At 35.1% G+C, this 20579-nt stretch overlaps 1 protein-coding gene across 1 annotated transcript in view; it reads right to left on the reverse strand.

Annotated features, from left to right (window-relative positions):
* Positions 1 to 18129, reverse strand: part of DNAH8 (dynein, axonemal, heavy chain 8) — a 135854-nt gene extending 117725 nt beyond the window's left edge. Inside the window, exons 1-13 of the mRNA XM_014950520.1 lie at positions 17845 to 18129; positions 17058 to 17192; positions 13953 to 14037; positions 12946 to 13094; positions 11156 to 11345; positions 10626 to 10789; positions 9473 to 9649; positions 9011 to 9124; positions 6621 to 6728; positions 3976 to 4077; positions 1971 to 2117; positions 884 to 1081; positions 249 to 325 (exon numbers count right to left, since the gene is read on the reverse strand). Coding sequence (XP_014806006.1) covers positions 249 to 325; positions 884 to 1081; positions 1971 to 2117; positions 3976 to 4077; positions 6621 to 6728; positions 9011 to 9124; positions 9473 to 9649; positions 10626 to 10789; positions 11156 to 11345; positions 12946 to 13094; positions 13953 to 14037; positions 17058 to 17192; positions 17845 to 18129 — 1931 coding nt within the window. The remainder of the gene's footprint in view (positions 1 to 248; positions 326 to 883; positions 1082 to 1970; positions 2118 to 3975; positions 4078 to 6620; positions 6729 to 9010; positions 9125 to 9472; positions 9650 to 10625; positions 10790 to 11155; positions 11346 to 12945; positions 13095 to 13952; positions 14038 to 17057; positions 17193 to 17844) is intronic.
* Positions 18130 to 20579: the final 2450 nt, after the last annotated feature.

Raw genomic sequence — 20579 nt, forward strand, 5'->3', positions numbered from 1 at the left:
TTTTAGGTTTTTCTTTTAGTAACCTCTAGTATACATGAAATAAACTGTAATGAAAATAAGAAACAGGTGAAGATAGTGATTCCCATAAGAAAGCTAAAATACATCTTACATGATTACATGGTTCAGAACAATAATAATGAAAAGTTCTTGATTAGACCCTTTGTTTAAAAATTAGCTATGTTACTTAAATTGTGCTATTGAGTAATTTGAAGTTATTTTTAAATATTTTAAAACATAATTGCCAATACCTTTGAAGTAACTGAAGCGCATGCTGTGAAGACCAAATTCTCCCAAAACAGGTATGCATAAATGCCTGTATCTGCATCTAAAAAATATATAGTTTCATACATAGTTTTTCTATTCATATAGAAGTTATTTTGATGTCTGATAATTTCTTAACATAGTAGCATTTGGAATTGTTACTGCTTAAAGCACAAAATAGCAGCCTTCACCAGTCTATGCTTAATATAATCAATAAATAGCTAGTGTCAGCAAAGCAATCTCTCAAGATGCCAGACAATTTTAGCAAAGAATCAAATCATGTATTGAAAACATCTGAAGTTTTGTTCTGCCCAAATCTAACCACATGTCTTCAGGCTATAAACCACCACCATGTAGATCATTTTATCAGGTCTTGCAATTTTTGTCATTTTGGCTGCAGAGTGACTGATCTTCAGTGAGGACTGTATAATATATTTTACAGCTTCCTTTGGAAGGAGGAGAAAGAACGGAAAAAGCCTCCCTCCACATAAACACAAACTCTATGCTCTTTGGAAGAACAATGTAGCCTATTCACAGTCCAAAGTCTCATTGACATTCAGGGAGATACTAAGTAGTGATGAGATTCTTCTGCAAGTAAGTTATAGGTAGCAGAATTACTTACCTCTAAGCCCTCAACTTCTGCCATGAAGTTCTCAAAATCCACATCAAATTCTGGTTTTTGTGGATCGAGGATGTCATATTGTTTCTTTTGAACACTTTGGTAGATATTTTTGAATTTTATTGCCATGACATCTATCCCTTCAATGGTAGACAGACTCAGTGCACAAAATGTTTGTACTATGGTAATCATCTCTGTAATCTGAAATACAAACATTATATTCATGCTCATGACAAATCATTTGTTACTTCCACTATAATCTAAAACTTGAGTAAAATAAAATAAACACTAGCCACTTCTCTAACTACTGCATTCAGAACTATGTTTCTTCTGAGCTTTTAAGTCAAGTATCTTCAACAGAGCATGGTTAATTCAGTTCTCACCACAACCCAATACAAAGTAACAATCTTTCAGGGTTTTTTTGATGGTAAAGGGTTTCTTTTTTATATTTGACTGTTAGATTCAATATGGAAAAATATGCATACTGATTACACAAAGAGATTTCACAGAATAAAAATACCAACCATGCAGTATATATACTGCATGATAAGGAAAAACATCAGAGACTCACAGAATTCCTACCTTGGGATGATTGCCCCATTATCCTCTTATCCCTTGTCTAACCTTATTCTGCACCAAGGAGAACCTATTATCATTTCCACACAAACTCTATGAATGCTGGTTTAAAATCCTTTCATCAGGTTAGCAAGATAAACGTTAAGACCACACCAAGCAGCAGAATCATCTGAAGAAACTGTGTTTGACAGTAACTTGAGTTTTTAATGCATTAGAACACTGTTCAAAAAAGCAAAGGTGTGTTATGTTAAACCACCTAAAATAATGACCTAGATTAAATGGTTTCTCTCCACATTAACAGAGATAAATTGAAAAATTCATAAGGACATCGTGAGGTAATTGCCTAAAGTATTGGGATGACATACTCCGTGGAAGTGCCTAATTTTTCTCAATAAAGAATTGCAAACTTCTTCACAGAATTATAAGATCATGTACGTTGACAAGTGTCCACCCTGTAAATTGTTCTTTGGAGAAGCTCTTCTCTACTGACAATAACAGCACACAGTATACTCACTTTTTCTAATCTCCTACAAAAAGCTTCACATTTTCTAAAAATGTTCATTTCTGATACTTCAAATGTCTTTTCTCCTAGAGTTTCCAAAATCTCTTGCTTTGTTTCATGAAAGCATTTCTGATATTCTTTCAACAGAAACGTGCAGTCCTAAAAAGTGAAGGAATAAATACCATGCTCATTATGCTATGCTTACGGGTGAGAAACTGGAGAACTTACACCTACTGTCATTCCAAAGTGGTTAATTATCACTGAGTCTAGTTTCAGTCAGACAGTAATGACTTACATACAGTGGTTTTCTTTCAGTATGTGTAGCAAATATTTGCATCATACAAACATACAACCATACAGTACAGTGAAGACTTAACACTGGGAAATGAGTCACCAAAAAAGGAGAAAGTAGAGACCAGCAAAGAGCAAGTGATTACTCCTGCTCTAAAGATGACATTTGAATATTAAGAAAAACAATTAGCTTAATGATTCAAGGATTGGAACATCTCCCTGATGAGTAGAGACTGAGAAAGCTTGGACTCTTTAGTCTGGAGAAGAGAAGGCTGAGGGGAGACCTTATCAACGCCTACAAGTATCGCAAGGGAGGGTTGAAGGAGGAGGGAGCCAGACTCTTTTCAGTGGTTCCCACTGAGAGGACGAGGGGCAACGGGCACAAGTTGGAACATAAGAGGTTCCACTCAAATATGAGGAGAAACTTCTTCACGGTGAGGGTGACGGAACCCTGGAACAGGCTGCCCAGGGAGGTTGTGGAGTCCCCTTCCTTGGAGATTTTCAAGACCCGCCTGGATGCAGTCCTGAGTAACATGCTCTAGCTCTAGGCAATCCTGCTTCAGCAGGGGAGTTGGACTAGATGATCTCTATGGTCCCTTCCAACTCTAGAAATTCAGTGAAATTCAGTGAGTAATTAAGAATGGTCAGACTGTCCTCTGGATGAGGATGGAATATGGCATAACAGAGTAGTCAATTTGGAACTCCCAGCAGACTTAAAGGAAATAGGTTATACAAACTAACGTGCTAACAAGTCTAAGTGAGATTGAAAAATAATCCATCTTTCTCAGTCTATTATTTACTTAAGATACTAAGACCTTATCAGATGTAAAAATAATGACTGGTGAGAAACGTAAAGTCTATAATTATTTGAATACAAAAATCTTCTGTCATTTCTTGGAAAATGGAAAGCAGATTTTATCACAATACACTGGCAATCACCAGACTGCCTGAATGTGTAGGTATATATAAAAATTGGCTATGAATTACAGGAAATGAAGAAAGGTCCTCATTGAAAGCAATGTTCAGATGTTCAAGAATATACAGATAGTAGAATGAAGACTGATCATGATGATTAGAAACTGGGCTTATATTTCTCTCATAGAATAATGAGGGCTTGTCAGCTGTAGAACAGTCACAAGATGACTTCAATGAAACAGATGAATTATTAGAATCATATCATCCTGTCAGATCAGGAGAGACACATTCAATACATTTTCTTTTTGTACCTACCTCTGGATCTAATTTTTAAAGGGCTATGAAATCCTACGCCTTCAGTTCCTTCACCATCAGTTGAAAAAGAGGAAGATTGTCTTAGCACTGAACTTTCATGGTATGCCAAGGAAATCTGGTATTGGAAGGAGTTAGTGTAACAAAGTGGGGGCCTATTCAAATACCAGGTTCCCCATGGTAGAGGAAGATGGTACCATATCAGATAATCCTCATTCTTTCCTCTTGAGGGTATGCAGGATGATAAAATTCCTTGGTCACACATATGGTGAAGATGTGTATTCCAAAGCCATTACAGGACCACTCTGATATAAATGAGGCCATTCTACTTTCAACAAATGCCAGTGGGCTAAAAAATGGGAAAACACCCAAAACATTATGAAATAAAACAGTAAAGAAGTATGAAGTACTTGATACATATTGATATGGACTTCCTTGTACATATCAATAGGTAATCAATAGGTTTGATAGGTAAATAATAAAATACCAAACCACAAACCTTAATTTTTCCAATGACTGTTGATGCCTCCTGCTCCCAGACACCAGACAAGCCACGATCCGTAATATATGCCCTACACGTCGTGACCATTTGATTTGTAACCTAGTGCAGACAAATGATAACAAGTAGTTCTCTAGCTTATAAGGAAATTTGCCTGTTTCTTAGTATGTAACAAAATTGCCACATGTATGTATTAGTACTATCAGAGTTTGGATAAATTTCACCTGTGGGAATAATAGTGGCTAAATACATGAAAAACACCTTCTAAAAGTCTTAAAACACTCCCAAAAGTGTATTTAAGTCTCAGGAAGTATTTGTATATACTACAAGTCCAACAATACATATGGATAAACACAGAATGTCACCAACTATAACTCAAGAACAAAGAGAAGTTATAGTTAAATAACTAGTCTTCACTTACCTTGCCATCTTTACACTTTGTAGTGTGTGCATCCTTATTTAAAAACTGCATTTAAAAAAATATCTATCCTAGCACGTATGTCTTTACCTTGGTGTTCCACAGTCATTAAAAGGAGAGAACATTCTTCTACTTCTCAACCATAAAAATCCAAAGTTTGTAATGACAGAAAGAGACAGAGGAGCATGGGAGTGAATGCAGATATAGAAAACACATCTCAGAGAACAGCCACAGGTGAGTAATCTTTTTCACCTGTTAAATAATGTGAATGATTCAAAACAGTTTTCCTGACACAAGAGTACTGTAAACAAGTCTTAACAATCCTTAATTGAATAAAGACTGATAACTGCCACACCAAGGGCAGCCTCACACTGTAACACGACTCCTGAAGTTGTAGATAGGACATTGGTATGGTTTGAGGAATCCACAACAATTTATTGTCATTTAGAAAATTATTCTATCACTTGACGACCCCTCACCAGCCAGGAAGGGGAATCAGAAAAAAAACAAGGAAACCCAAGAGTTGAAATAGAAACAGATTTAATAGACTAAGACTAAATAATCAACATTAATAATACTAAAGAACCAATATTGATCCTGATACCAATACACAAGGATTATACTCAGCAATTCTAATCAGTAGGAAGCCGTGCACTCCCAGCAGTGGACAGCAAATGTCAGACACTGTGAGAGCTATGGCTTCGGGAAGAAGGGAAGGGCTCAGGAGTCTGGCACTGGGGCAAGGAGTTCTCAGGATCACAGCCATCATAGATTAGAAAAAACTCCCCAGAAAACTTTCTAATTTATATTGATGGTTCATGGTATGAAATAATTCTGTTTGCCAGCTTGGGTCAAGTGCCTGGGTCTCGCTTGTCCTCATCCCCTCACCTGGCTTGCTCAAAAACACCGAGATCTTGAAAACCACATACCATCGGTGGTTATAAAGTAAATATTTTCACAAATTCAGGTGCTAGAGACTTCTAAAAATGCAGTTTTCCCAAGCATTAGAAGAGACCTTACTGAAAAGTAAAATTATTGAAAGATAAATTAATCCTGTGTTGCTCAAATCAGGACAGATCTCCAATGTCACATCTGATGATCTTTAAATGGAAGCAAACAGTAAGGAAGACAGTAAACCACTGGATTAAAATAGAGCTTTTTCCTTGCTACTTCCTAGCACAGTTTCACGTAACCAGTTTGTTATTAGCCTCTGTAGTGAAGCGCCCAATGCTTTAAACCATGAAATAGACACTAGCAACTCTCAATACACAAACATATAAAAACCAATTACATAACAGGCAATATAAACTTTGCTACATAATACATACCTAACATCTAATGTACGTAAAATGGCTCCAACTATAGATAAAAATAGCCTCAAAAATGCAAATATTTCTAAATATCCTAATTAAAATTGAATTGTAATAAAACTTCACACTAAAACCTGGGGTGTTCTAAAAAAACACCTAACAAAAAAAGTGGGGTAATGAGGGTATATTATGAATATCCCCTATATACTTACTGGAGGTGTGTATGAAAGATTTCTTGGTTCTAAAACCATTACAAAAATCATATTTTTCTTCTGTGAATACCTAGATTCCACAAAAGACATCAGTATAATGGCTGGTCTTAATTTTCTGCTTAAGGTGGCAAAACTTATGACCTGAGATTCAATTAACTTTTCAAGTATGACTTGTTTTAAAAACAGGAACTTTTTGTCTTTTATACTTTTTGGAGGAACAGCCCAGCCAGACTGATAGTCATCTGTCTTACTAGGTTTTCAAGGCTGATAATAAAAGACTCTTTGTGGATTTAGTAAACAAATGAGCAGATTAATTCAGATCAGGAGATTAATCAAGAAGATAAAACAAACAACCAAACTTGCTAAAGCAAGAATAACAACAAAGTTCCTTCCAGAAGACAAGTCTCTCAATCCCAGTTCAATCCTCTCCTGATCAAGACTTATCATCCTTTCCTGTGCAGACACTCACTTTTTATTGCTATTTCTTAACAATTGTCCTACCTAAACAAAATCATAGAATCATAGAATGGTCCAGGCTGGAAGGGACCTCCAAAGGTCATCTAGTGACTGCGGCTTCCCCGCAGTCAGCTGGGACACCCACAACTAGACAAAGTTGCCAAGGGCCTCATCGAGCCTCACCTTAAGGTTTTTTTTTCTGAAAAGCCACATAATTTTTATGATGAGTATTACACTTAATATATTTACCTTTATAAACAATGATGTCATTCTCTCAGAAGTATTGTAATATCTTGAAGCACTGTGAATCATTCGTATAACATTTATCAAGTTTGGTATTCCACGTGTCATTGATACCTTAAAGCAGAGTTTTGAGAAGAACTTTACTTTCTGTTCTTAGCAACTATATTTCTCTTCTGTTGACAACTTCTAAATTACAGTTTTCCCTAAATCATATGAAGCAATCTTTGAAATGCCATGGAATCTTACCAAAAGGTTTCTTGTAAAAAAAAAATAAATTATCATTATCATGGACTTATCAGAGTTGTAATTCAGATCATCAAGAAAAAGTAATTTTGACTGTCAGCCCTCAACAGAGAAGCCAAGATCCTGGAATTAACTTTGGGCTTTAAACTCGAAGTGAACACATTAATACTGTGGGTAGACATAGCAGGCATTTGCATTTGGCAGAAGAATGTGAAAGAAAGACTATATGGTATAAAAACAACTCTCAATGTCCACAGGTTGTTCATCATCACCCTCCTCCCTCACCCCCCCCAAACAAAATAGAATCAGGAGATTCTGAGTCTACTGTTTTTCTTTTTTAATCCTTGACAAAAATTAAACCCCTGAATACTGGACTACATAGAGATTTCTTTGATACAAAGCCCCAAGTTAAATGCTCAGTCTAAATTTTCACATAGTAAGCCACTTCAGCTACAAATTTGACTATACGTGATACTGCATACACTAAATTTTACGCATACAATAAATATTACATTAAATCTGCATGTGCTCCGTTCCTAATTCATTAATTTCTAAAATACTTTTAAATATCAGATATTAAATCCAACTCAATCTAGAATGTAGCTCTTTTAAAAACAGGATACGTTTAGCTTGGATATCATTATTTTAAAGTTGAATACAACAAAAATCCTACCTAAATTATCTTGATCAATGTTCCAAAAAATGAAACAGAAATTTGTTTATCCAAATTGTTCCAGGTTAAACAAAGTACTATAGTTAACAATCCTGCACTAGTAAAATGATGAACTCTTTACTGAGTTCCCACCCACAAATGTCTGACTTTGTTTAAGATAAAAAGAATTTTATCTTAATAACTCATATGAAGCAGCTCGTTACTATGGCTTGGCACCTGGCACCCTCTAGTGATGCTCTGAAGAGCTGAAGGTAAACAGCATCTTAGTAACACTGTTTATCATACTCCTCACTTCTACTATTTCATATAGTATCAGTTCTATATAATATATTATCACAGACTTTTTACTTCGCTCAGTTAAAACTTTGAAGAACGATCCTAAATTGCCAGTAATTCGAAAGAAATGCAACGCTTCCTGACAGAGGACAGGAGGCAGGTAGGACCAAATCAAGGAGGACCAAAAAACAAAGCAGAACACACAATTTTTGCTACGGTATTTTCTCCTTCCACCCCATTTTGCAACAATTTTTAGAAACTGTTATGGTTTGAGAAAACCCGTAACAATTTATTGTCGTTTTGAAAATTATTCTATCACCCGATAACTCCTCCCCACACAGAAACGGGAATCAGGGAACACAAAGAAACATGAGGATTGAAATATAAATAGATTTAATAAGATGAGACTAAATAACTAACAACAATACTAAAGAACCAATTAATCCTGATACTCATATAAGATCTACAAGAATTATACTCAGCCAATTCTATAAGCAGGAAGCTGTGCACTCCCAGCAGTGGACAGCAAATGTCAGACAACGCTTGAACTACAGCTTCAGGAAGAAGGGAAGGGCTCAGGGCTCTGCCACTGGGGCATGGAGTTCTCAGGATCGTCGTCATCAAGGAAGAGACAACTATGCAGCAAACTTTTCTAATTTATATTAAACATGACATTCATGGTATGAAATAATCCTGTTTGCTAGTTTGGGCCAAACGCCCAGGCCTTGCTCCTCCTTGTCCCTGCCCCTGGCAAGGCTCAAAAACACTGAGACCTTGAATCCCACATAGTCTAGCTGGCTATAAAGTAAATATTTTCACAAATTCAGACACTAGAGTCTTCTTAAAGTGCACTTCCCCAGCATTAGAAGAAAAATTAGTCCTGTGTAAAATATGTACCCATTTTAGCTTATTTTAAAGATAATATTGGCAGCAGGACTGACTTACTAGGCAATCAGGTAGTTTACGTTTATTGATAAAATACATATTTTAAAATATCATATTTATATAATATAGAATGAACCAATGCTTTTACATTTAGCTTGACAAGCATTTAGAAAAAAAAAAAAAAAAAAAAAAAAAAAAAAAAAAAAAAAAAATAAATCTGAAAAAATTACTTTTAGACAAGTACAATGGTTTCTTTTGCCCTGGGCATTCTATGAAAATACCTAAGCTATGTTTAAAGAATGATGAAAGGCATACTTACAAGATCGTAGTTGTAAAGTGGCTGACAAACTTTTTCAAGTGTGCATAAGTATTTCACATTATCTTTCGCTTCATTTGCTGCATCTGTGATTCTGGCATCTAACTCCTGCCATATCTAGAGGGAAAACAGTACTGTAAAAAAACTTCATACACAGAGAACTATTTCTTTAACTTGCACTGATTTGTGGGAAGTAAACCTTGGTAAATTAATTTTTAAAAGGCATTTTCAAAGCAGGCAATAAAAGTTATTTTCATTTACGATAATTTTTGTCTGTATCTCTAAAAATCTCTATTTCGCTTAATATATTAAGCATACCAGCACTGTATCTAAATTTTCCTCCCTTAATTCTCCTTGGGAAATCTCTCCTAGATGCCATTAAAAAAAAAAAAAAAACCTTAAGCTTTGTCTACTAAAGTAAAAAAAAAAAAAAAAAAAAGGAAAAAAAAAGAAAAAAAAAATTACCCTTAGTAGTTTAGAATGTCCAACATTCAGAACATTAATGACAGCTTTGCAGTTTGGTCCTTTAATCTGCTCGATAATAAAATTAAATTTAGCAGACATACATTTCCAGTGCTCTAATTCAGTCAGTGGACCTGAATCATCAGCTTCTTTCCTTATCTGCTTACTCTCAATGAGAACCTGCAATGAATTTGAAAAAAAAACCAAAACCAAAACAAAACACAAAATCTACTACAGAGAATAAGCAAATTACAAAGACAACAAACACTCTGAAGATAGTAACTCAAGAAGGAACAATCCTGCAGTAATTGATACAGAAAACTGCTTCCAATTTGAAGTTAATCATACTCTTAAACTGAAATGAAGGCAACTAATATATATGTATGTTCAATTGCTGTCATAAACTGGGTGAATCTCAGCATACACCCTTTTTTTTTCTTTAATCAGAATCCACGTATTGAAATGCACTAAATGTAACTTCAGCTGTAAAAAACTTGAATAATTATTTTAATAAAAACATTAAATATCAGACGTAAAGTCATAAATATACTCCTTTTATGTTGATAAACATACAGTCAGCTCTTTTAAAAATGTTATTCTCAGGAGCTAAACACACAAAACATAGGAGACCATATAAGCTTAATCTGTTCCAGTCTAGGCAGATTCTTTATTTTGACAAATAGGGGTGTGCTTTATCATGCAAATATCTTGGATAACTGAGACCTTACCATATAAGATTTACAGAGAATCAAAAATGCCCTACTGGGCCTGGTCAAAGATCTTTTTACAAGTAGCACCTCATACCATGAATGGTAGCAGAAACTTAACAGGTGATGTATACAGCATGCCTAACTATAACTATAATGTGGTCCTCACTGGTATTATTACTCCTGCATCCTTCTGTCCTCACCTTCTTATTATTTGTGCATTAACTGTTTAGAAACTCTTACTCTTGCTAGATTGTTTAGAAACTCTTGCTCTTGCTAGGGATAAGGACTACCTACTTAACTTCACTTGTGCATAGAAGTGAAGCACTTGTCCTGTTTGCGTGGAAATGCAACTGAAGCCTTCAGCTAACTTCAGGCAAGTCTCATATATCATTAATAAATATCTATCCATATTCATACCCAATCAATGTGCTAAACCAAAGACTTACTTGTTCAATTTGTCTATACCATATCATAAGTACTTCCTCTAGCTGGTGAACCATGTCAGGATTATCAGCTGCTGCAGCTACTTTCTCAAAGGACTGGAGTTTAGAAAAATTAATGTAATCTATTTTTTTCAACTCAACAGTTCCTTCAATGCTTATTATAGCCCCTGAAAAAAAAAAGGCAATTATAAACCAGAAACAATTATGACTCAAATTAATTTCTACTAGTTTAAGTTTAGGAATATATCCCTGAAATCAGTGCTGTTTCAATACAATAGACATTTTACTGCACTTACATAAACCAGAAAATTCTTATTTTAAATTCAGTGTTCCTCCTTATAAGTAACATATCACTACAGTATTAATTTTCTTAGGTAAATAATCTACTCATGTATTTATTATGCAAGTAATTGATCATTTTATTTTTCCTTGCAGAAGCTGAAAAGTTCCTTTACTTATGTGCTACGGCCTTTAAATGGAAATTCTTAAGTAGAATTCCTCTCATTTGATTACTTCATAAATGTAATGCTTACCTTCTAAAAATGAAGGGTATCTGTTAATTGTTTCCATGAAATTCTGTTTGTCTTTTGTGTCCTGTTTAGTCTGACCTAAAGCACCCCAATTACTTGTTGCAAGGATAGCTGGGAGAAAAATCTTTTCTATTATATTCTTAACACCATGTAGGAGTCCTTCGTTGGCATCCAAAACACCAAAGAATATATCCTGCATTGTAACAGAATGATTGATAGTAATGCAGTAACTTAGACTGTAAACAGTTTTATAAAACCAGTGTATTTTTTTTATAAAGGCACTCCAATTTGCCAATGAAAACTTTAATTTCAGAAGGCAAAATCCTTACAAAATACTGATACCTACAATGTGATCATAAAATGCGTTTGTTTTTTTTTTTTTTTAAGAAGGGATGCCAATAATGATTTAATACAGTTTTAAATGGCTTCCAGGTTATATTTTTGCAATTTCAGTTATTTCCCTAACATACAGAAAGTTTGGAAATTGTTTAATAGTACATAACAATTAAAAATATTCTAATTGTCCGCATCTAGAATTAGGTATTAAGTACTGAAATGCAAGTAGCAAAAATGCTCTGAAATTATTGTAGAAGCAATTACCTGACTGAATGTATATAACCTAGAATCAGATATAATGATTTAATACAGTTTTAAATGGCTTCCAGGTTATATTTTTGCAATTTCAGTTATTTCCCTAACATACAGAAAGTTTGGAAATTGTTTAATAGTACATAACAATTAAAAATATTCTAATTGTCCGCATCTAGAATTAGGTATTAAGTACTGAAATGCAAGTAGCAAAAATGCTCTGAAATTATTGTAGAAGCAATTACCTGACTGAATGTATATAACCTAGAATCAGATAAAATTTTTGTCTACTCTCCAAAACTTTACAAGTTTTGACTATTTTTAATATTCCAATATTTTAAATGTCCTTCAAATCAGAAAGTGTTTACACACTTCATGTAATAAACTTCCTAGAACATAAATATCCTTTTCTCATCACTAAGAATTTGATGCAAAAGTAATATTTATGAGTAACGTTGAGACTTCTGATAAAGACAAATCATGTCTCTTACTTCTAGTAGTGCTTTTTCCCCTTCACTTTCTCAGGTCCAAAAAGGAATTAAACATTTTTAATGTATAAAGTATATAAATTAATAATGGATTTTCTGTCTGAAGAATCTGAAATCATATTAATCAGTAGATACATATATATGACTGATTCTTATTAATTAACAGTCCTTTAAGGACTGCTTCAGTATTAAGATGTGTAGCTAAGAGACATGAAAATAAAGCCCACACCTATCTAAGAATTTGTCTTGTAAAGCAGAAAACCTCGTGCTACATATTTTACATAAGATAGATGTGTATTTCACACATTCAAAGACACATAAAAGAGACAAGCACAACTAAACTTTTCTTCTCCTGGTATTTGCAATAAAGTCTCTCCAGTGAGTCCTTCTAGTTAAGAGATTTTGGTCACATCTAAAATGTATTTAGTGGCTTTAACCTCCTCAAAACCAGCAAGGAGAATGAGAAATAAATCTAAATACTAATTTTTTTAACAAGAGTCTGTCAGACCCTTAATTCACAAGATATCCTGAGTATTTGCTGAGATAATACAGCTATTCATTGTCTACCCAAATAGGAGAGTAAAGAGCATGCTATAGCTTAATGTTAAAAGGACACAGTTACAAGTAACTTTAGTTATGCGATGACAGTAAAACAAATAATGGAACAAAAATAGCTACTTTTAAAGCTTTTAGTTTTTAGAATATATGAGAGAATACCTCATGTATAGTTTTTGCATTTATAGGGCTGTCATTCTTACAACGAACAAAAAATAAGCATTGTCCTACGAATTTGTCTGGTGCATTGTCCACATAGAATTGCATCATTTTACTTCCTTTTGCAAGTCCTGGAATTGTCCGACCACATTCTGAAAAGAATTTCATAGGTGTCACTATTTGTAAAAGGATATTATAAAATGATTAAAATTAATATAGGAAAATAAAATTCAAACAGAAATAATTTATTTTCTTCTTTTGTGTGTAAGAGAATCAAAAGCAGCAGAATTCATGGCTGTAATTAACCACACAATTAAATACCTATATCAAACATATAACATACATCTTACAAAGCAATTTTGGTGCATTGTACTGCACTGAAAAGGGAATTTGCTGGGGAATTAACCCCATCATTCTGGGTTAACTTGCTTGTGACTGAGGTACTTTCTTTGTTTATTCACATTCAGCCTACCAAACAAGATGTCATGCCTAAATGAGAAAATAGAGAATACAAGATACCATCAGGTCCTCTAAGGATATAATCCTATGCAGTTTGATCATTTCATATAAATAGGTAAGGGAACAGTACATTGAGCGCTTAGAGAATCACCAGGGATTTTAGACATTAAATTCTAATTCTCTACCGAGCATGTGAAAACTAAAAAAATTCAAATTTTTATAATAAAGGCAAATTCAGACAGGTTTTATGAAAGTGCTTTCTGATGAGCTGAGTGTATAACTCCTGTAAGAAAAAGCTACAACCAACTTAAGATTTCAGAATAATTTATCTTTTTATACTCTTCCTTCCAAGAATGGCTAAAATTGACTGACATTTTTCTAAACAATTTGACTTTGACAAAGTAAGCATTTAAAATATGAATTTTCAGTCCTTGTAGCAAAAGGCTCCAAAACTATGAACATATAAAAAATTTACTCTGGGAAAGATTAAACAAAATTAACAATAGAAGCCACTATTACATCTGCCTGCATTAATATTATTAAAAATTTACCTATTCCTGGTGCTTCTCCCTCTTGATAGAAAATTTTCAATGCTTTACTTCCTCCCTTGGCAAAAAAAGAATCAAAGGCTTTCAGCTGTTAAATCAAAAAGTGAATACTTGTTACTCAAAATATTTTTCTGTGCCTTTAAGAGATGCAAAAATAATTTGAACATGCCACCATTTAAAGTTTTGGTGGCATGTAATGTTTTTCCTCAAATACTGTAAGGAGTTACAAAACAACGTAACAGATATTTCAAATATTGCCTTCAAGTACTAAACGTGCACACACAGGTGGCCTAGCTCCTGATAACTGTATATGAAATGTTTATGATCTTGTCTAAAAATGCAGAGACACTAGAGGATATAATGTCATTCACAGAGATCTGCAAGTCTAAAGTATCATCTGGAAATAACTGGTCATAAGAGGCTTAGAAACATACACAGCAGATTTGCATGACTTGACATACCCTGATATTGTAATTCTACCCCCAAACGTAAAAGCTTTATTTTTGACAGGAGTAACATGACACATGAGGATTTTATTCTGGAGACATGAATTGGCCACATTGGCTCCAAAACCTTTTCATGACGACCAAGATTTTGCTGACCTCTGGAAGGACAATGAGATCACATCTGAAGGAGACCATGCTGCCCCATAATTGTTGTACCTGTCCATAAAACAGCCATCCTAAAACACGATGGGTGTCTAGATGGCCACTTTGATTTTGTCATGTTATACAAGGTGCTTTGGATAGTAAGGATGCAAAGCTTTGAAACAAACACTTCGTGTATGGATCATCATTCTGAAGAACTTGCCTGAAATTACTGCTAGGGTTTCCAAAATCTGAATTTTCAAACTGCCCTAGGCAATTTTTGTGTGTCCTGGTAAAACCAGGATATGTGATTTAGTAGAAGTGAACACAGCTCTGAAAAGCCCTGAAAGGTTTGAAGGAGATCAGAAGGGACTGGTCAAAATTCAGATTCTTTCACAGTCTTTGTAAATATCCATAAGGATGACTAACTTAACAAGATGTGACCGAGCATTCAAATTGTCCAACTGAAGGGGTCAACCTTGGAAGTGAGACCACCAGTTTCACGCTATCAAAAAAGTCAGAAATTTAGCTAGCAAGAATGTCTGGGGATGCATCACCACAAGCACAAAGTATACAGCTCTAGATGCAGTAGGTTTCTTATAAGCATAATTTTTTTTCCCCCAAACAAATTTAAAATCTGAATCAGAACAGTGATAGGAAAATGCGTCACATCCAGGTGGACAGAATATAAATCCACTATTTTGAGAAGACAACATTGTGCAAAAATAAAAGAAGTAAAAGCAAGTCAGCTCTAGAAATGCATTAACTTTCACTTTGGTTAACAGGCACTAGTGAATAACAGGGTGAAAACTGACAAAAATACAGAAAAAATCCCTGCCAAAATAGTGAAAGAAAAGAAAAATTGGTGAAGTACTGAAAGAGCAATGACAAAAAACAGAAAAAGATTCACTACTACAAAAAGTACGCCAACTTGCAAGGAAGAGGAAGGCGAACAGTAATTTTTGGACTTGTATGATTTTATACAGGACATAAGATGTGAGCTGTCTCTCTGGCTACCGCTTCTGCAAATAGCTTCTGGCTCAAGTCCATGTGGTACAAACACTCCCTATGTGAATACACATACAGGCTAAGGCTTAAAAGGGTAAAGCTTAGTTCATGGATATGTATATGGAAATTTACTAAATGACAATTTGTTAAACGACAACATTGACACAGCCAGAGCAGCCTAAACTATTTATGAATAGCCTAAAACCAGAAACTGGAAAATTTCCAACCATAAAAAGTTTTCAGATGGTCCTGGTGACAGCAAAGGAAACCAACCCAAAACAAAACTAAAAAATGGAAGCCTTGAGAATCCAAAGGTTCTTAAGTGTCTCAATTAGTCAAACTCAGTATAGAACAGCAGTTTACATGAAGTCAGGATATCTAAAACTATATACCACTTAAGAACTGTTAAAAAAAAAAGAAAAAGGAAATGTTAGTTGATTGAAAATACTAAAAGCACCTCTATGTCGTATAAGAAAAACCAGGACTGTTTAAGTACATTTTATGATATATAAATATCAGTAAACAAACCATAAACAACAAATTTGGATAGGGTCTAAATTTGGCTTGAACAGATGAAGTTCTAACAATTGATTTGTTTAACCAAAGGAGACAGCATCTGGCTGAGTTTTGAATACTAAGTCAAATCACTCTAACAGACAAAAACATCATGCAATCAGAGAAGGTAAGAGCTGTATCTTTTCAGAAACAGCCATACTGAATTTTTATTTTTTAATAAAAGAATGGTTTAGCTTGTTGGCCCTGTTTGTTCAATCACTTTTAAACATTGTGAAAGACATGCACGAAGGACACAAAGGGCGACTGAGCTTTTAGAAGTTCCACAGGCTTGGGATCTACCCACTCTACAAACCCACTTTATCTCATCTTTTAAGCATTCAAAAATAAACAAAGCACTTGAAAATGGAAGGAATTTAATGGGTCTTTCCAAATGTACTCACATTAAGTGATGTAGGATTAATCTTCCCTCTGATAACTAAATAATTTTCAAATTATTAATTACTAATTATTAAGTACTAATATTATTGATTGCCAATATTATTAATTACTAATAATTTTCAAAATGTTCCTATGAAGTTACACATACTTTTGCGGTATCAAAATTTTGCGGTTTGGCATTTCAGTGAGGACTTGCTTAACGAATAAAAATTATCATCTTTAAAATATAATAATGTCAAGCTGAGATGGATGAAACTTGTTAGAACTGGTGGATGTGACAAGAATCCCTTGGGTCAAAACAGCAGCAGTAATTACATTTTCCTTGAGATAAGAAAGATGAAAAAGCCACAATCAAAAACCTTAGGAATATATGCAAATTTGGCAGGCAACTAAACGGGATGATTTAGACAGGTATCATTTTAGATGAGTTGCGTCACTTATTAATCACATTTTCTGGCAGAAACAATAGAAATTATGGACAACACTTTGTATCAAAGGGGTGATCTGCTATATATTTTGACTAATAATTTAAATCAATGAACATATAGAACAGACTCACCGAAGGGGCATCCAAAATCATTTCTTCCAAAGCTGTTATGTCTAAACCTAGCTTAACGCTGAGAACTTCAAATATGTATTTATATGAAGCATCAATTTTTGCTCTTCGACATTCTCTTGCTTCTTTATATCGAATCTAAAACATTAAAGATGTCTTTCAAACTAAAAATACACAGTGATCACAACAATGACCCACTACTTAACTTGAAACTAATGCTGAAACCTACCATCTTGTATTATAAGACTATTCTTTAAAAATATCTAAATTTTCAGAAACTAACAGAAGAATAAATTATTAAGAATTATTATAAAACGTAAACTCTGAGGATATACCAAGGAAAGGCAAATATTAAATATACTACAGCTAGATTTTAAGACATATGTGTGGTATACTAACTGGTTTTATTTTTCACAATCAGTATTTCAATTTTTTTACACTAATAAAAGCAGGTCACAGCGTGAGTTGAAAACTAAAGTATCTAGAGTGGTTAAATATGTGCAGGAACTAAGCTGGGTATGGCTTTGCTTCAGTGCAAATTATTTAGCCAGCATCTTCTGCTTCCTTCCTCTATTACTTTAAAATAAAATCTTAAAATACTGCAAACATTGAAAACAACGCCCCGCTTGCTTTATACCAGCAATAATTTCATAAAAGAACTGAGTGTAAACAAAACAGAAGGGGGGAGGGGAGAGGGAGAAAGAAAAATAATTAATTAATATAAACTGAACGTAATCATCTGAGAAAAGATCCTTAAATCTATTTCAAGACCAAAAGTTGAACACTAAACCTGTCTTTCTCTTAAAACTTCTTGCGAGGACAGAACTCCACTAGCACTCTGGGAAAACCTAGACGACTTTCGGCTTGCAATAGAAGCAGAGTCTAGGGAAGAGGAATAGCTTGTCATTCGTTGAGTATGGTGAACAGATCTGGGTAGAGCATCTTCTGGTAAAACAATAGCAGGCACAGAATTCTCTACAGTGAGATTAGGCTCAGCGCTATTTGTATCCTCAGCACTAGGACCAGCATCTTCTCTGTTTGAACTTTCATTATTATTTTCTTGTACTTCCTCCATTCTGAAATGTGGAAAAAGGAGAAAAAGATGTGTTTATAACAATCCATATTTTTTCAAGTCTACCTTTTCAAGAAGATGTGAAGGAAAAGCAAGGTAGGGAATAAAAACATGAAAAATGAGAGCATCTCAAAACTGACTTCCCAGGCATTTTATAATAGGTTACAAATGTCAAGCTGAAGATGATTACAGAAAGATTTTTTTTTTTAAATAATTTACCATAGGTTTACATTTCGTGGAGTGAACATCTTTCCATATAACAAATAAAATGTTTACAATATTAATACTTTCACTGAATATCTGCTGAGAAATATAAATGGTTTAGAATATACATGATTTCTTTAAATTTTAGTTTGTAAAACTTATACACATATTCAGCAACTGAGCTTACAAAAAGTCTTGCATGCATTTCTACGCTAGGTCTTAAAGCATTGCTCACATGATTTTTATACAAATGCCCCCCTCAAGCATAATATTCTTAACTTGTGTAAGTGTCGGCAGAAATAATGCAAGATGGAGGGTGTTGGGTAGTATTTTTTCCGTAGAAAAAATGAATTTAGCATCAAACATCATCAGCATAATGAAACAGTCAGGCTTTCTTTTAATTCTGTGTCTAAACCCTGGAGCACTGCAGTTCACAGGGAATGCATGCTACTCTTCAACAGGAGGAAGAGATTTCTCAGTCCAGTGCTGGTGGCCAGGGACTAGCAGGTTAGCTGTCCTAGTTGAGGATTTCTAAAATAGCCGAAAACAAAGTATATTCATGGCTGACTGCTAAGCAGTAGACTGTTACAGAAAGGTGGCACTTTTCATTTTCTTTCCCTTTCTACTCCACTAGCACATAAGCCGAGAAAAGGGTTGGTTTCTGAATCCTAAGCCCGTCATTCAGGGCTACAAAGCAGCATCTAAATCCTCTCTTTCCATGTTTTCCTATTACGGGGCATACTCATCCACATGCATGTACTGGCTGCCATCAATCTGATTTGGAGATAATACTTAATACTCATAAATACATATAGAAAATTCAATGTTTTATTCAGTGTGCTCAAATCTACACATGGATTGAGCAACTAGTTTTAAGGCACTGTAATAATCAGAAAGCTATACCTGAAATCCTTACCTTGTGTCTAACTTTTCCTTTAAAGATAGCTTCTTTTGTTTCACAGGAATGTTTTAATGGAGAAGTATTTTATAAAACAAATGTTAAGATAGGATAACAGATTAAAAAAAAATGGAAATTTTTATTCTAATCAGAGTACTATTACTATAAAGATTAAAGTAACTATCAATAATTACCTAGTAGTTCTTGCAAAGCCCTAGGGCAGCCATCCACAGGTGTAACTCTAATATACTCTCTTAGACACTATTGCCTGCTTCAGGAAATAGAAAATCAGAAGCAAGGCTGGCATGGAAAGCAATACCTGGTGCTACATAACTAGCTCTTTATTTTTCCCCGAGATTAGTAAAGCGGCCACTGTTCAATAGCTTTGGCACACAATCGCCTGTTACAGAAAACATGTCTCTTTCTCAAAGCAAAAGTACTAAGAAAAAACAACTTAAGAAAGTAATGAAAAAAAGGAAAATGTAAAATCTAAATGAATTAATTCCTTTCTTTTCCTTCATGTTTATCAACTGGGCTAGTCATCTATAAGGTTAGCAGAGGTCCTTTCCTCCTTGACACTCAGATGTAATATGCTAGATGTTAATTTCCCTGCCTTTGAACTGGTTCTCTAAGTTGGACTGTGAAGTTGAAACTTTTCACTAAGGCTCAAGATGAAAGCTCTCACAGCTTTCTTTAAAAACAAAGACTACACTGTACACTGCCATCCTCCCTGACTCCCCAAAAATCTGTGCTCGAGATACCTGGTGGCTCAGCTAAGATTTCCACTTTTCAAAAAACAGGATGAAGTCCAGTTGCCTACAATCTTAGTGGTAACAGGTGGTGCGCTTTTCTATTAAAAGTTCCTTTCCTGCCCTCCAGGGTGCCCTAAACGTTGCCGACAGGACCTGCTCATGGAAGACGAATGAGTCTGGTTTCCAGCACGTCTTCAACCTTAGGAGGAGGACGAGGTGAGGGAAGGTAAGAAAAGTGGAGGATAGAGCATGAGGGGTACTGACTTCTGGCTCTCTTCGGAAAAGCTGACGTGCCTTAACAAGGCTCCCTGCTTCGGCAGAGAGCAAAAGAGATGCAAAGCGCCTTACCGACCTGGCCGGAGAGACGCCTCACAACGCCAGGCGAGGGGAGCAGCCGACCCGCAACCGCACAACCACCGGCCCCCGCCCCTTCAGGCGGCAGCGCAAGCGGTTCCGCACCCAGGCGTTCTGCCTCCGTCCTGCAGCTACGGAGGGCGACGGCGACTCGTCAGGCGGTTGGCCGTTAACCGGTTGCCCGTTAACCGACTGGCCGTTGGGCGGCGGCGCGTAACGGCCGCGGGGCTGCGCGCGCCGGGGGA

The sequence above is a fragment of the Calidris pugnax genome, unplaced genomic scaffold (assembly GCF_001431845.1).
Source record: "Calidris pugnax isolate Ruff unplaced genomic scaffold, ASM143184v1 scaffold24, whole genome shotgun sequence".
Classification (NCBI taxonomy): domain Eukaryota; kingdom Metazoa; phylum Chordata; class Aves; order Charadriiformes; family Scolopacidae; genus Calidris; species Calidris pugnax.